This window comes from Hemicordylus capensis, chromosome 4, assembly GCF_027244095.1.
Source record: "Hemicordylus capensis ecotype Gifberg chromosome 4, rHemCap1.1.pri, whole genome shotgun sequence".
Lineage (NCBI taxonomy): Eukaryota > Metazoa > Chordata > Lepidosauria > Squamata > Cordylidae > Hemicordylus > Hemicordylus capensis.
The window spans coordinates 230,195,856-230,213,589 of NC_069660.1; the positions used below are offsets into that span (position 1 = coordinate 230,195,856).

General features: G+C 40.2%; 1 protein-coding gene across 4 annotated transcripts in view; it reads right to left on the reverse strand.

Annotated features, from left to right (window-relative positions):
- Positions 1-2,666: 2,666 nt before the first annotated feature.
- Positions 2,667-17,734, reverse strand: part of SOCS6 (suppressor of cytokine signaling 6) — a 38,801-nt gene continuing 23,733 nt past the window's right edge. For 3 of the 4 annotated variants that reach the window (XM_053250115.1, XM_053250112.1, XM_053250114.1), the window contains exon 2: positions 2,667-10,577. In XM_053250115.1, the coding sequence (XP_053106090.1) occupies positions 8,854-10,455 (1,602 nt within the window). In that variant the 5' untranslated portion in view covers positions 10,456-10,577 and the 3' untranslated portion in view covers positions 2,667-8,853. Of the gene's footprint in view, positions 10,578-14,065; positions 14,177-17,734 lie in introns of those variants that run through there. The other variant, XM_053250116.1, reaches the window with a different exon arrangement.

Here is a 17,734-nt window from a genome sequence, read left to right on the forward strand (position 1 = left end):
GTGCAAGAAATTACTATAATTTTTTTAATAAACCAAAACACATTTAAAATCAATGGACTTTGGATAATTCATTCTGTTGTGTGCTTAGTACAAACAGCACACACTCAGTTGGAAACATACAGAAAAGTGTAAACTACAGCAATCTGGATTTTAAGTATTAATTTCATGGCACTCCATCACCACTATAAAAATTATTTTAACCCAATATGTAGTAATACAAAATTCTATAAGAATTTTTCCTCCCACTCCATTATTGGCATAGAGAATTTAGACCATTTTCCAAATACATCAAACTCTACAGCATTTTGTCATTTCAAGAACTATCCCATATTTGCTAAAGAATGCTTCATTCATGTATTTATTTTTTTTAAAAACACCTCTTCAAAGATATAACATTAGCAATCACTGATGTGACCATATTTTAGCTTAGAGTTTCAAAGTCATATAGCTGAAGACCCTTCCTTACTGAAATTCACAGTCATTATATATTGCTGGTATTTTGATTTCACTTACAGTTCCAATATTTACATATTAAGAAATGCATTTATATGAAAAGCTGCATGTTTTGCGAAATTCAGCAGTAAGGAGTTCATATGGAGAGCACCTTGACATAAATATTAAAGATACAGGGGGCTGTTTTAAAACAAAACATCATAAATCCTGGAATTACTAGGTTGTTCTCCCATGGCAAGTACAAACTGATAGACTAGGGGGAAATGGTTGGAATTTCAAGAAGTTTTGGCTTTAACTTGTTCCCCCACCAAGAATCACATGCCTAGAATTAGAAAATATGTACGAGCTCACCCCATACCTTAATGGACAGGGATGTTACCAAGCTCTATCTAAATACCTGGACTTGCCAAAAACTTCCAATCTATATAACTATTAACAACATAAACTTTGCCCACCATTGACACTAGCAACCTGATCCCTGCCTTCCCTTCCAGTTAAAACAGCAGTCAAGTCTAGAAGAAACAGTTCTTTGAAAGACAGCTGCTACCTTTACTCTAATTGCTGCACCTTCTAATACTATGGGATGGGTTCAAGGTTTTACCACTTTTACTTCTGATTCTAAGACACACAAATAAAACCTTCATGTTCACCATGGCAAAGACCAAAGAACTGGGGTTGGATGAACATTTTCCACATTTCTAGGATGATTTTCACAACTCATTAAAGCTGTGTTAACCAACCTATGAACTATGATCCTTGGAAATACAAAATAATTACTCTGCTGCTGGCCAGTGAATTGTAAGATACTGTCCAGTGCATGAAATTTTAAGAAAATCATAAGGATGGTCAGATGGCTTTAAGTGGTTTTGTGTAAGTGCACTCTTAGCATTGGATCTCAGAGAACATACGTCATGTGTTGAGTGAGTGTATGAGATTCTCACGATCCACCAAAAGTGGGCTAAAGGAGCCTAGCCTGCTTTTGGTGGATTGTGTGCTGCCACGGGAGCAAACCCTCTTAATTCCCCCTCCCCTTAGACAAGGTTAGCTGAGCGAGCGCTCTGCTAACCCCATCTATTTGATCGTGTGTTGCTGCAGCGCAGCTCCGCACCACGGCAACACACAAGGAGCGCCCCGTTGGGAAGCTGAAACAAGCCTCCCGGCCCTGGGGTCTCTCCAGGATGCCCCACACACTCTCACAGGGCATCCTATAACTTTATGGCCCCTGATCCCCACAGCCCCCACCGGCTCTGTGACGGAGCTGGCAGTTGTGTGGGCGGCCAATCCGGCAGCCCAGGACTGCTTCCCTGCTCAGCTGCGGGGAGAGCGGGCTAAGCCTGCTCTCCCCACAACCCTACTAGAGGCAAGTCACACTGATCGTGAGACTTGCCTCATTGTCTGCTTGAGAAATTGTAAAAATAATTAGGGGGGGGGCATGAAAAACAATAAGAGAAAGAAGACAAAATGAAGGAAAGATGCTTGCATTTGGTCAGATTTAAAACCAATGTTAGAAAATGCTTGCAGATGGTATCTGTAGGTAGCAAAAGTGAAATGGATACCTGCTGGTTGCCACAACTGGTGCTAAATTTATAGATACAACTGCATATTATAAATGTGGGTGGAAATGAATGTATGCTATTTATATTTCTATAATCTTGTATGTTCCATGTTTTAAAATCAATGGCTGATACTGTATTTACCTGAATCCAAGATTAGGTTTCTTGCTTTGATGTTAAAAATGGGGGGGGGAGGGGTGTTCATCTTAAATTCAGAGTAAAGTTCCTTTTGGGAAAATACAGGGATAACCTGTATTTAACCTCTTATTTTTTAAGGGAATCATCTTAAATTCCAGGTTGTCTTCTATTTGGGTATATACGGTAAGTCCGGCAGTATAACATGGGCAATGTTGACCCCTTCCCCCAACACAGACAGTGACACTGTTGCACAAGAGAGCTGTCCTGGTACAGCTTACCCTTACCCTTGTGCAATCACAACAATTCCCAATATAAGTAGTGCACAACTTGTGAGCTCACAAGGGATCAGTCTTCTTGTGCATGTCACACTGTTTTTTAGAGCCCCACAGCAGCGCAGGTAGGTCTCCACTGCCCATGTTACACAGTGGATATCTCAGCTTTCACTTAAAAGGGTTATTTCATAGCCCACAACCAGTCGCAAAGAAACAAGGCAGCCATCTCAGCACTACTGCAATAATCAGATAGCAAATAAAAACGCTTTTATTGTAACAATGGGAATAATAAATCAATTAAAGAATTGCAGGTCAATTTTCTTAAAAATTTATTAATACCATAATGCTAAATCAGAAAAGAAAATAGTTTAAAGCACACTCCAAGTCCATCTATTTAAGGAACAGCAGCACCAGTGTGTGCCTCACCCTCTGCATAATCAAAACCATTCTGGGACATCTCAGGCAGAGGAATTTATGGCTCCCCTTTCAGTAGTCTCAGACATACCAGGCCATATATTGGGTACCACGAAGATGCCAGAACATTGGCTACGGGAGATCTCCTGGGAACTGCAACCAACTTAAAGTATGATGGTGCCAGCAACACTTGTTTGAGTCTATTTCCAAATGCAAAAGCTGCTGTACCAAGCAGAGCAGAACATACATGCAGACTCTTGGTGCTGGACCCTTTGTTTCTCATACCAGTCTCCATTTTTTAAAAAAACTTTCCCATTGCAGGCTTTGAAATGCCTGATGCAATTTAAACTTTGTTCTAAAAAAAAAATCCAACTTTAATTTACTAATGAAATGGTGCTTTTTCCCTTCTGAAGTCTAAGGTGAGTACTCCTGTTTTAAAAGGGACACACTCAAGCATGCTCTTACTCTTTTTGTTTTCTAGTTTTTATCATTAATTTCCTAACATACTACTTTTATACCACTATCTTGCAGTCAGTAGCATGTTGTTTACAGCAGTAACCTTTTTCAGCTGCATTAACTAAATTATGCTAATATAGAGGTGATAGTCATTTGTATCATAAATAAGCATAAGCATTACACAAATGCTATCAGAAGCTAGTTTTTGAAGCTGTGCTCCTGCTGGTGTTTCAGTAACACATTGTAAAATGTAATTAATGCAGTTTGTTTGCAGAATGATACTAAAGCCTGAGGAAATTATATCACAGGATTACAAGAAATGCTAAGCAGCTAAAGTGATTAGTTCCCCCCTAACTTGAGCATGTCCCCTTATTCAATTATGTTCTAACTGTTCATCTGAGGACCCATTTATGTATTAGTGGCTGACAACCTGAAGCACCAGTGCAACAGAAGAAGCACCTGTGCTTCTAAAAGGTTCAACTCAATTCCACTGCTTGCTCAGCAGTAGGGCAAATTTTGATGACATCTCCTTACCTAGGAAGCACTAGGTGCCACTATGTGGCCCTCAGAGACATATTTTTGCATGACTCTGAAGGTTTCTGGGGGAAGGGGTAATTGCTGAAATTCCCCCACATCCACACTAGTTAGGTGTAGTGTTAGTTAGGAGCCCTTCAAGAAGCACTGGTGCTACACCAATGCTTTTCCTGTTATACTGCTGCTTCGTTAGTAAGGATGTTATACAAAATTCATACAAGGATGTGTAATGCCTCATGTGGATTTTCTACTGGTATGTGCAGTGCAACATAGGAGAAGAGAATTCAGGCAATACTACAACAGCAACGTCTGTCCATATGGACTTCCACTTTTCCGCACCACATACTTAAGGAAGCTGTTATACGGTCTTGCAAGTTTCTTTTCCTTTGCATTATCCCTCACTAGGTACATAAGCAGGCCACTCCTATTAGTTCTTACATTTTTGTGCATTTTGACTGAAATAAAAATATGAATTGGTAGGCAAAAAGAGATGAACTTTCCATGAAGTCCAAAGAACAGTGCAACAAAGGCAATTTTGAAAAGTGTTTTCAATGTTTTCATTCAAGAGTCTTATTTCAGAATTTACCCACTCTTTTAGGATGCAGCTTGCCACTCAAGCAAGCTGAGTGATAATACACAGAGCAGCTACTAGCAGATCTCTCTGACACCTTGCCTTAAAGGGTTAAGGACAAGCCTGGGGGCGGGTGTGTGAGAGAGACAGAGAGAATACCTCCAGCATATATTAATTAGGCTACACTTTCAATGTTTATTCAAGCCAAGCTAAGCCACAACAGCCAACATCACTGGGGCAATGCTGCCAGTTCATCCAACCAGAAAGCATGCCAGGTGATTGCCAACAGCAAACAATACTGTGCTGTATTTGCAGCTGAAGTGTTTGCTCAGCTACAAATGCAGAAAGTGGAAGGTGTGCTTATTGCAGCTACATCTATCTATCTATCATATTTTTATTTGCTGTTTTTGTTTGCTAGATCGGTGTATGGTGCTACCTGTTGCTGCTTTAGTTGATATTTGGTTGGCTTAGGAAGGAAGGGCTAGCAGTGGCAAGGTTATATAGGGATATCTATCCATCATGCACATGGCCATGTGTTGCCATCATCAGGGTGTGTTGCTTTCACTAAGCCCACTGAGCTTTACAGTGGGAGACAGCAGCTGCTACTGCAGCATTTGCCGTAACAGGAACAGAGAGGGAAGAAACACATGGATAATGTTCAAGGACTGGTGACCACTCTGAAGAACCACACTGACGTAGCAATGGAAAATGAGAGGGCATGGGAAGAAATGAAGGATGCTGTTCGCTGTCAACTGTTTCAGGCTGCAATACCAAAACACACCGGCTGGCATCCTAACTAAATCAATCTCAATGGGACTTCAGTTCAGTAAGATGCCTGCTACTTACTAGTGAACAAGCTCCACTGAATGCAGTGGGACTTACTTCAGAGTAAACATGATAGTATTGCTTTGGGGCAGCCCAAGGGATTGTGGTGCCTGAGGAGAGGTACAAAATTCTGCCTTACCCCACCCCGCTGGTGGGAGTCAGCCCCCTTTCATAATCAACCCTTGCAAGCTTTGGGGCCAGCCCCCTTTCAGAAACAGCTCTTGCAAGTTTGGGAAGTGCATGGGGGACAGGGAGGAGGAAGGCTGCTAGCAGCCTCCTCTTTTCTCCTTGTGCTTCTTGCAAACTTTGCAAGGAGTGTGAGGAGAGGTGCTCTGTGCAAAATTTGTAAGGGTCAGATCAGTCCCAAAGAGGTACTCTGATGGCAATGGTGGTGGGGGGTGAGGACATCTTGCCACCCAGCTGGCACCTCAATAATCTGCTGCCTGTGGCAACTGCTTCACCTTGCCTCATCAAAGGGCTGCCTCATATTGCGCAGTCTTAACAGCAGAATGCCTGGGATATTAGGGACAGAAATATATATTAATTCACATGGAAGAACCTGTAATACTATAATGAATCATTATTTAAACAGTGAAATACTGGGATAATTTTTACTTCAAATATTTGCCGTAATACACTTTACTGTTCTAGAGAGCTTCCCCCACAACCACATAGTCATTTTCTACTTCTGAAGGGGAAGTGTTGTTGGGGTCCCCCCCGCAAGGAAATGACAAGGATACGTTTTACTGTAACGTAAGTTCTACCCTAATGTATGTCTCCTATTGTATAAAAATGGTTTCCCCTTTCTTCCTCTCAGATGCAAAACACTGTACCATAGTATATATTATTGTGCCTTTTATGTATAAAATTTGTAGTCTTGCTTTGGGGGGGAGGGGAATCAGAAAACAAATTAAGAATTTGCATAAATATCAGAATGGCAGAGCCAATAAATGACATACACATACATATATATTTTGCTCAGGAATTTAAGAATATGTCTCCCTCTATATATATCTTTTTCAAAATCTATTTTAAACTAGGCAAGAGAGACTTCCACCTCTGTCTCCCAGAGCAAAAGACATGCTTTGCCTCTGATATTCTTCTTAAACCCTATGATCTAAAAATAAATTTTAAAAAAATAGAAGTTTAGAATATTGATTCAGGCAACCCAGGATGTAGTGCCATTCCAGCACCTTGCAGCAACACTGTAATTAATATTACAAACTCATTCAGAGCACAAAAGAGGCTAGGTAGAACAAGAACAAGCAAGAGAGAAATATCCAAAAAAGATTTTTAAGAACGTCCTCACCCCTTAACCAACTGAATTCTAAACAGAAACATATTCAAACATTTAGACAGGAAAATGGCAAAATTATTCATGACCATATCTTTTGGAGGATTACATGAACATGGCACAAAATAAATTCTGACACTCAAAAGTTACACTCCCAAATTGTACATTTCCTTTATACATTTTAGAGTTCAGTTTCCTACTTATCAAGATTTTGATCTACAAGATCACTCCTAAATAGAAACAGGAATGCATCCTTTCCACAGTAAAATGTTCAACAGGAACTCTTGTGACCAGAAATCATAATGGCCCCAATCCAGAAGAGGTTACACAGGTCCCCATGAAATCAGTGGCTGACATCCAGTGCAGCACTAAGAGGGCAGAGTAGGAGCTGCCCTCTCACAGCAAGAGATGCACTGAGCTCAACTGATTGAGCAGTGCAGCATACACACAGAGGGAGTGATTTTCACTGCTCTCCCCTCCCTCTTTCAGGAATATGTTCATGAGCTTTCAGGAATATGTTCATGAGGGTCACACAGCCCTCAGGGACATATTTGTGGAAGCCAAAGAGCACTTTGGGACAGAGGAGAGAGCAGTGAATATTGTTCCTTTCCCTTGCACATGCACTGTGATGCTCAACTAGCCTTCAGCCGAGCTCACAGCAATCCATGCTGCAAGGGGCAGTTTCTGCACCACCCTTCTAATGCTGTGCTGGATATCAGCCAATGCGATTTAAGGCTGTTGCAACTAACTTCTCCCATTGATTTCCATAGGACTCAAGCTGACCAATTTTCTCTGAATTAGGGTCACTATGTGAAGCTGTCCTTTCTATAGCCCTTTCAATTTCTAGTGAGACAATTCAAAGGCTTTGTAGGCCACAAGGGAGCAATTAAAAAAACCCCTCATCTATATTCCTCTGGAAATCCTAGTGGGGTTTGTACAGGAACAGCTCCTGCTGTATTTTCATATTCCAGATAAGCATATATTTTCAATGAAACTCATTTTCTTTGTTTCCAATAAGAATTAATAGAAATGAAACTAGTATCACATCGAAACACTTCCTATGTGACTATGCTACAATACAATCAATTCCTTCTTAATGTTTAAAGCACGTGTTTTGGTTTTTTTTTAATTGTCTTTAGGGGTAAATTTAATTTCTTCCCTTTTCACAGATTAAAATGAAATAAACATTTTAATCTGAATGAGCTGAAATGAACTGAAATTAAATAAAATGATGCAGAATGAGTGCTAAGATTTAAGAAAATAAGACATTTAATAACACTAAGGGCAAATCCAGCTAAAATTAAGCACTTCTTAGTTCTATCAATTTTAAGGGGAGGAATGTAAGCTTCTGTTTCAGTCATAGAATTTGGATGTGCTTAACTTTAGCTGAATAATGTCCTCTTTTCTTTTTCTTTTTTGCAGCAATAAACTGGGTAACATTTAGCTCCATTTAAGTAAAATAATAATATAAAAACTTGCTGAGCTAGAACCCACAATGTTGAAATCAACTGGAAAAGGAAGTGGCTTTCCATTGCCATAAACTACTAGTGTAGTCCAAATCTATTTCTATGGGAAAATCAAATAATTTAAAAAATTGTCCCAATTTACATGGTGCCTTTGTTGAAATAAAACACTAACATGAGAATTTCCAAGTCTATTTTGAAAGGCCATTTTAAGAGCTTAAAAAACGGTTAAGAATGAACAAAAAAGCAAAATAATATCTACAATCCTTGAAACGGGTTAGGAGAAAAAAGGCTTTCAAAAGATATGTTGCATAACTGTGTTGCATCACACATTCCCTTCAAACCACAGTTAGCTTTATGTTTTTAATTAGAATATTGGGAAATCATTTTTGATGTACATGAAGATTCTGTAATTTCTTATACTAGCACATTTTATCCACAACTTTTTTTAACTGAACAAAACAAAACAAAACCAGGCCATTTGAAGACAAAACATATTCCATCAAGTTTCAACTTTTACTTATGGTTGAAAACACATGAAATGTGCTTCGGATGCATAAAAATCACAGTGGATTAGCAGCAAAGGAGATGGGGGAATTTCAGGAAAACTTTTATCATTCACATTGTGATTATTTTGCACATTGAATGAAAGATAGCTATTTCACTCTTCTAAAAAAACCCCATGAGATTATTATTTTTAAAAGAAAAACCCAGACCACCCATCAAACAAATTAAAATGCATTACCCTTCTTTACACACAAAAATGAAATTGTGGCAGCAAAAGACTGATAGCAATTAAAGTTTGTAAACGGTATTTCAATCTCTCTCCTTTAATTTTTTGTTGTTCCCAAAGTGCAAGATGCAAGGTTCCCATAAGCCTTCAGTAGTGCTTTTCTTGTAAATAATCCTTCATTTTGTTTGGCAAAGGCAGTTTCTGAATCAGATCTATTCTGGTATACTGACGTATAACAAAGCGACACAGATACTGCAAGGAGCGCACCTGCATAAACCGAGATACTGGATTGGTCAGTCTGACTGGGTAGGTTGTAGATCCAGGCAATCGAGACCTTGAATAGCAAAACGCTCCATTCTCAGAGTCCCTGATTGAATGTTCAATTAGATCAACTATAGAAGTATGTCCCTCCACATCTGGTTGTTCATAAAAGCTAAATCTACCATTTGAATGCTCAATTCTAGTATGAAGAGTTTTACCATGGGAACGAAAACTCAGACTTAAAAGATAGCGGTCATCAGAGCTGTCTCGTACGAGAAATGAACCATCAGGAACATTGGCTAATTTTCCTTCTGCCTCCCATCGTGTAATTGGGCCCCAGTACCATCCTTGTTTTGCAAGTTTTTTCAGTTCTTCTGTGAGGCTTGTCACAACCATAGGGCCACTGTTTTGTACAGAATCATAAACTCTTCCAACTCCAGGAGCAGAGTTGGGATCAAAATTCAAATGGCAGCGCATACTTTCAGCCACATGAACATCTGTGCCATTCAGGCCATTAAAGTTCCTTTGGATTTGATTATTCTGTATTGGAGGTAGCAATGGAGAGAGTGGAGGAACATCACTGTGATTAACTCTCGGGCTTTGCAACATGACTCCTGTGGTACCAATCAACAAGCCACTCACTGCCTGGTCCACGAAGATATCTGGAGCAACTACTACATCTTGACCCACTGGACCCTCTTCTTCAAATGCACTCCCACCCATTTGAGAAGAAACAGTTGAAACCTCCATGGGTGAGGAACTATCCAAACAGTAATTACGTGATCCTTCCAAAGGATACATTCCCTCATCTAAAGGCACAGTATACTGAATGTAGTCCTGAGGCATAAGTCCTATAACTACAGGCACATGTTCATCAATATGGAGATGCAAGTCTCCATTCTGAGATTCTGTACTTTTTAATGCATTGTTTTGTTCCTGGAACATGCTGTCTGACTGCAAGTCATGGAAATCTTTGCGAACACCATTCAATGCAGGGCTTGGATTTGAGGAGTGGACCAAGGCTTTTACTTTCACTTCCATTTTTATACACGTCTCTTCTGAATTTGTTGGACGAAGAGGCCATGGAGTTGGACTGTAATGGTGATTACGGAGGGATGTAGATCTAAGAGGTCTTTGAGATCTAACATCTTTAAATGTTATTGGAGCAGAGGAGGAAGAAAAGGTGTCATCATCAGCAGAGCTAACAGATGGCGTGCTGCCTTTGCCTTTCTGTTTTTGTTTTGCTGAAAGTCGTCGTTTTAATGTACCCATTAAGCTTTCACTCTTTGATCTGTTTTTGCCACCTTTTTCATCTTCACTATTGAGGTCACAACTAGCCAAATCTTTACCATAGCAGCTACCAAATAAGGAGTCATCTTTTCCAAAATCATTTAATGACGGCTGTGCTACCACAACGAAGTCACTCTCATCTTTGCTTTTATTTAAATTAAAAGACTTACGAATGGTCTTGAGACTAATTTTCTTCATTATGAAAATATAGCAAGTCTGGCTGCTCAAATCTTCAGGAGTTCTGCTCCTAAAACATATAGAGCAGGAGTTTCTTCATTGATCTGGCTTATCCAGTTTCATTTAACCTTAGGATCCATTTCCTGAAAAGAAACAAACAATAAAGTTCACATGAGACACACTGAAATAGAACAATATTTTTAATATGAACATAAGTAAAAGCATAAACATATAGGGACAGTCAACATGAAATTCTGTTAAAATCAATATGATTATCGTTAAATCAAATGAAATCTTTATTACATAAAGTACTTTATACTCCTTATTATATTAATCTTCATTTTGTTGAGTAATTAATCTTTGTGCCTCACAAAAAGACTTAATTAAAATGATCCTCCAAATCATAGTGTGGAAGATCATGAACAAGTTGTTGGCTTGCCATCCTCTAATCTCCTGTATGGTTTCTCTCTGTTTCATGTTTATTGCTAAATTGTTTATGTTTACTGCATGTCTACTGCATCATATTTACATGATGACCAAATTAGGAAACTACAGACAACACTTGGCCTCCAAACCAAAACAAGTAATGTATTTCAAACCATGGTTTCTGATTTATTCGGACATAACTATAATTTTCTGATTTGGGCAATATGGCAAACTCACATTAGTACTAAACTTGAAAGGAAGGTGAAAGCTGTGCACAAAGGGGAAGAACTGGGGTGGGTAGGGGGGAACAGGACAAAGTGGCTTGTTTCTGATCCCCCAAACCATGATTTGGAGGATTGTCTGGACACAAGTCTCTCTCATAGTAAAGGAAAATGTTTTTCTGATAGTAAGAACACTGCTTAATTACAGAGCTTGAAAATAGAGTTTGAACAACCTTTTTTCATGTTAAAAATACCATTTCATTCATTCTTCAAAGACTTCTCAAAACTCTAATAGTATTTTTAAAATTGCACATTCAGCAATGTTAAAATTCTCCTGAAAATTATGTGGAATAGAATACTTGGAATATTAAAAATATACATGTAATACAACAAACTATACAAGGATAAGGCATCAAATCTGCAACCACAGATTTGATCAGTTCGAAAATAAATGTGAAATTCAGAACATCTGATCTCTAAAACTACCTTGAATATTCGATCACCTTTCTACAAACATCATCTCAGCTATCCTGATCATAGGACCTTTGTAAGGTTTCCTCTCAATTCTTTTCTTTTCCCATCAACATGAAGCCCTTTGAAGATTTTAATAAATACACTGGTATACATGTAGGCACTTCCATGTGTGATTGGGAATGTTGTATTTGCAGGATCTTCATTCACGGAGGGGTGCATGTACACATTTATTTATTATTGTTACATTTACATACCACCAACGTCAAGAAACGTTGGCTAAGTTCACCAGCCAGACAAAAGTTTTACTAGTCAGATCATACATCGAGCTATCTCGAGGTACATGTTTGCTTCTGGGAAGAAGCTACACCAGTCTGCTACACTGTGTAAACATTAAGACAGTTTTCATGAGCAGCCTAACCCAGTTAGGGCAGCCCAGACTGGGTTAGGCTGCTCATGTGAAGCGCTGGGATCCACACAGATCCCAGTGCTCACACCCAACCTATCCCTACTCTGAAGCATGGTTCTTAGCTGAGGTTAAGGTGCAATCACACGCTTAACCCAGCTGCCGGGCTCATGTGTCTCCTTGGGCTACATGCAGCCTGAGGAGACACAGAGACGGGCGCCTAGAGTACCCATCTGATGGGGGAATCCCCCAATGTACTGTGCTCATCGCACAGTGCACTGTGGGATTTCCAGAGGCCAGGATAACCTCCAGAAAGCCAAGCGGCTCACAGGAGTGTCGCTCATGCACACAGCCAAGCCACAGGGCAAGGAGGCAGTGGGGAGGGCATTGAGATAGTCTGGGGCACAGGTTTAGCCTCCCCCTCCACCCAGCCTCTGCTCATGTGAATAGGATCATTGTCTTTGAAAATGAATGAATATATATTCACTCACACAAAACAGTCACAAGTGTATGAATAAGGCTCCTACCTGCAACAGCCCTTATTCAGAAATAAATAGTGTGTTGTGTGTGTGGCTGTGCATGTGTATATGTATAGCAAGCTCTCCATGTATGTCACAAATTCCTCCTGCCTGTTTCCGCCCCCCCCCCTTCTTCTTGAGACAGACTAGTGCTTTTGCATATACTATTTTTCACTAAATGTCTTGCTGGCTACTCCTCCTAGCACATTTATATTCCATTAAGCAGCCAGGCTCCTGCTGGTCAACATGTAGGTCTAACTAGGCTTTATTTTTGTGGTGGTGGTGGGGAATATGTAGAGAAGGCAGGAAAAAATGTTTCTCTCTCACCACCAAGAAAGGAATTTGCTACTGCAGTTGTTAAACTGTCTGCCTCAACTGGTGTGTGTGTGTGTGTGTGTGTGTGCGCGCGCAAACTTCTCTCCTTATCACACTGCAAATGGGTAAGCTGGGAGGGGGGCAGGGAGGAATGATGGTGCTGAGACCCATAGACCTCAGCAAATGGCAGGAAAGGGAGGAGGAGAGAATAAGGATTGGGAAGATGAGCCCACTTAGAAGTCACTGGAGTGGGTTCCTGGAAATTTAAAATGCAGCCTCCAGCAGCAGGAGGCTGTTGGGCTAGGGGACGGGCACAGTGTTCTCTCTATTTTTTTTCCATCTGTGTGCAGAATGAATTTTGTTCTGGATGGCAGTATCAAGATAGTGTGTGCACACATGCATTCAGTGTGGGACCTTGCTGATTCAACCTAAACGGGATCTAAAATCAACTGAGCGGACATCAAAAAATGTGTGAATGCGTGCCACGCACATGTCTTAGAGGGAACACTGGACGGGCAGTGGTATGTGCACACCCAACTCAGACCTGAGGAAAGTGGGGGCTAGGCACATCCCTGGTAAGCTGGTGAGACCTGTAGGGTTGTACCCCTGACCCTCAAGCTCATAATGGGCAGCAAAGACAGGGTTTGTGCTAGATACCTTCATCCACGCTCATCTCACTGCAGGTTTTCCCTCTCTGCTTTGCTCAATGTCCTCCAGCCTACTCTCCTCTGCCCCATTATCCTCAGCTCTCAAATAGCAGTGCAACAATTCACAAATTTTTCAGCAGTAGCAACAACAACAACTACAAAAAGGCACACTAACATGATGGCAGTGCACACTTTGCTGAGTTGCTGCTGATCTGCCCTTACCACAACAGCATCTTTGATGGTTGACATAACTATAAAACCATAAATGGGTAGATGAGAAAACCATCACTTCAGTTTGAGTGATGGTTTTCACAGGGCACAATGTTAGGAGATGCAAGGGTGGGTAAGGCTGACATTTGCACTCATCTGACTTCATCTTGCACTCATCACGGATGAGCAGAAAAGTGCTTTTCTTGAGCTCTGACTTTTCATACAATATCTCAAGGTAGTTTCCGGCAGAAATATTAAAACAAATATAAAATCAATAACAATTAAAAACACAGAAATATAAAACTATAAAGAGGAAGATGAGTCAAGCAATAAATGTATGGTGGGGATGTGGAGCCTGTCACTGCTCTCTAAGTATACAGTTAGTGCTGAATGGCTGCACTGGCAAAACATCCATACAGGGTTCTAATCTTCACATTTCTGTCCCTGAGGCCTCTGCTGCCTCCTCACACCCTTGTTCCTGCTGCAGTCTTCTGCCTACTGTTCCTCTTCCTTCAGTCACCCTGACTCTGGGCCCCTTGATCCTCAAACTTCAGGTCCAGTTGTTCCTGCTCTGCTTCACAATTTCCTGTCAACAGACAGCAGTTCCCGTTATTACTTGGACTTGTACAAGGCCTTGTTTCCCAGCTAAACTGGCCATTTATTCATCCCCACAAATGCTGAACTATAATCTGACTTCCATGAGCTGTATCCCACTGAAAAGTTAAGATATCTGTGAAACGCCATTGGTGTTTTATGATACAGTTCATGGTTGGGAGATTTTCAGGTGAAATAAACGCAACAACAGCTTTAAGTAAATTATATAAATATATACTTTTGAGACAGATGTGTTAGCCATAAAATGTCAATGTATTATGTTAACAGGAACACTATGGCTGACATTCAGACTAACGAAGCACTTGCGCAAATGTGCTGTACTAGTGCAAGAAGGCTCATATGTTTTGCAGATAACCTTTGCACAAGAATGCAGTTTTGACCATTCCCATGACTATGTGCAGCTACACAATCTACTTGAACAACTACAACTTACTTTGTTGTGCAAGCGCTTCATTACTCTGGATGTTGGCCTACATGTCTGCACAAGCGGAAGTGTCTACACAAGCAGAAGACAATCTTTCTGTGTTTATTTTTATATATTTACTATATATATGCATATTGTTTATGCTTGTGTAGACATGTAGAATTCTTCTGTATGCAACATGTTGTCATTACATAAATAAGCAATGGATTGTCTATCTTGGCCACACTGGGCTTCTGACCAAAGACTTACTGAAATACACGTATCTATAATTAAATGACTGTCACTCAATATTTTAACAAAATGGCCTGAGCTAAAATATTTATTGAATTATTGCAGTCATTCTTCTGAACTTAGGACAGGTTTTCTTACTGTTTCTTTAAGACTAAGCATCAATATTTCAGAGTCATAATGAAAGGATTCTGTATCATGATAGAAAACATTCTTGGATTTCATCTGCTGCATTTTTATCCAAAAGATCTTAACTAGATACTTTGGAGAGGTTTTTTCCAGCTTTAGCTTGCAACCAGATTTTCTAAACTGTCTAAAAATCTTTGATTTCAGAATAACTCATTTATTGCTTAGATGTCCATATGGCAACTTCTAATAAAAGCACACTATAGAATATACAACAATGGTCTCCCTCTGAGTAAGTTTTAATCAGAGGGTGCCCTGAGAACTGGGGACTTGCCATCATTATTCCCATTTATAAGAAGGGTCCCAAAGATCAACCAGCTAATTTTCGTCCTACTAGCCTACTGAGTGTCATTGGAAAGCTGTATGCCAGGCACCTACTGGGGCACTTCACGGAATGGCTTGATGTCAATCAAATCCTGGCAGACGAGCAAAATGGGTTCAGGGCAGGTAGATCCACCACGGACTCGATAATTGTCCTTCAACATCTCGCTGAAAAATACGCAGGGAAATCCCCAGGGGCACTCTATACTACTTTTACTGACTTCAAACAAGCATTTGATCAGATTTCTAGAAGCAAATTATGGGAGAGGCTCGGCCAAACAAATATCGACAGTAGACTTCTCCTGCTGATGGCTAAATTACATGAGAACACCACCCTCAAAGTCAGGCTAAACAGGAAAGGCCAGGCGACTAATCCAATTCCAACCAGGACTGGTGTCAGGCAAGGGTGTATTTTGGCCCCGGCATTATTTAATTTTTATATTAACCCCCTCGTGGAACGTATGAGGAAATTGGACTTTCACCCACCCAAATTAGCTCAAAAACCTATTAATGTGCTATTGTACGCAGATACTGCTGCGTTAATTTCTAAGACAAGGGTTGGACTTAAGCAAATTTTGAAAGAGCTGGCCAATTTTTGCAATGACCATGAACTATCTTTGAATTATGATAAAACCAAAATCATGGTCTTTGCGGCTAGACCTAGGACACTTACATGGATACTTAATGGGCATACTTTAGAGCAGACCAGACAATTTAAATATCTTGGAGTTGTTTTACAGTCCAATAGAAGCACTACAGCACATAGCGATTATGTTATTGCCAACTCCCAGAAAGCCGCCTCAGCAATTTGCTCCTTACACATAAAGAAACGCGCTCACTCGTTGCAAGTACCTTTAGAGCTTTTCAAGGCCAAGGCTCTTGCCTTGCTCCTAGTGGGAGGCGCGCTAGGGAACAAAACTAATTATCCGAAGTTGGAGACGGTCCAATCTAAGTTTATTAGGTCTCTTCTTAGACTACCGTGCTCAGTTTCAAATGCTGCTATTAGGCTCGAGATTGGATGGCCACCTCTAGAAGCGAGACTCTGGAAAATGGTTTTCTCTTATTGGCTTAATCTGATTTTTTGCCCTATGGGCATTGCTCATTTGATATTGGAGGATGACCCGCTGGAAAAATGATATTAATGCAATGTTAGCATCCTTGGGTTTTTCCCTGCCCCTGATTAGAACTTTGGGCCACAGCAAGGCCAAAATGGCCATAACTCAACGTATTTGGGATATGAAGAAGCAGGGAGATGTTGCCCAAATAGGCTCTGGCCTATTCCTAGGAGATCAAATCAATAGTTATTCCCCTGCTGAATATTTACTTCGGATCTCCAACGGGGATCATCGCAGGGCTCTTTCAGTGGCTGGACTTAACGCCCTTCATACGCCGGTATTGGAAGGACGCTTCAGGAAGGTGCCCTATGATCAAAGATTATGCCCTTGCCAAAATGGTGAAGTGGAGACTAAGGAGACTATCGCAGGGCTCTTTCAGTGGCTGGACTTAACGCCCTTCATACGGCGGTATTGGAAGGACGCTTCAGGAAGGTGCCCTATGATCAAAGATTATACCCTTGCCAGAATGGTGAAGTGGAGACTACGGAATATCTGATGCTGAAATGTAGATTTTATACTGAATTGAGGGGAAAGTTTCTCTCCCCTCTATTAATTCATTACAATTCTAATTGCCCTTCTGATGGGGACAAGGTCCTTTTTCTGCTTACTGCTAAGTCAGAGTACATTTACAGGAGGGTAGCAAAAAAAAATTTAATAGCAAGCAAGATTCGGTTTAGAGTGATTGAGGCACGAGATACCGGGCTGTGCATTTCAGATTAACCGGTTTCATTTGAATGAAATTAGTTATGTATTCTGTATTTGAAGGTATCAATGTTTTATGTATTTTATGTATTTTATTGTTGTTGTTGTTTCTTTTTCTTGTATTCATGCTGGCCTTGGGCCGAAATAAACAAATACATACATAATCAGAGGGTGAGGCTGCATGTTGAATCTTCCATAATAGTAAAACTTGCGTAATTTACAGATCCCAAATTACTTCAAAACCAATGTCCTTTACAAAAGCTTTTGCAAAGGTGCATTTAACTTTAGTTGTCATTTCTGGTAAATCTAAAATTTCATTTTATATTTTGTTTAAACCAGCTCATCGGACTAAAAAGCTATTTTTATGTGGTTTTTAAATGTTGCCATTTTTAAAACGAGTCTGATAAAGTATGACAAAAATAAAGAAGTGGCTTTTGCCATTTAGCAAAATGCCCACAATTATGAGCAGGAAACATGACATGAAAATTAAATGAA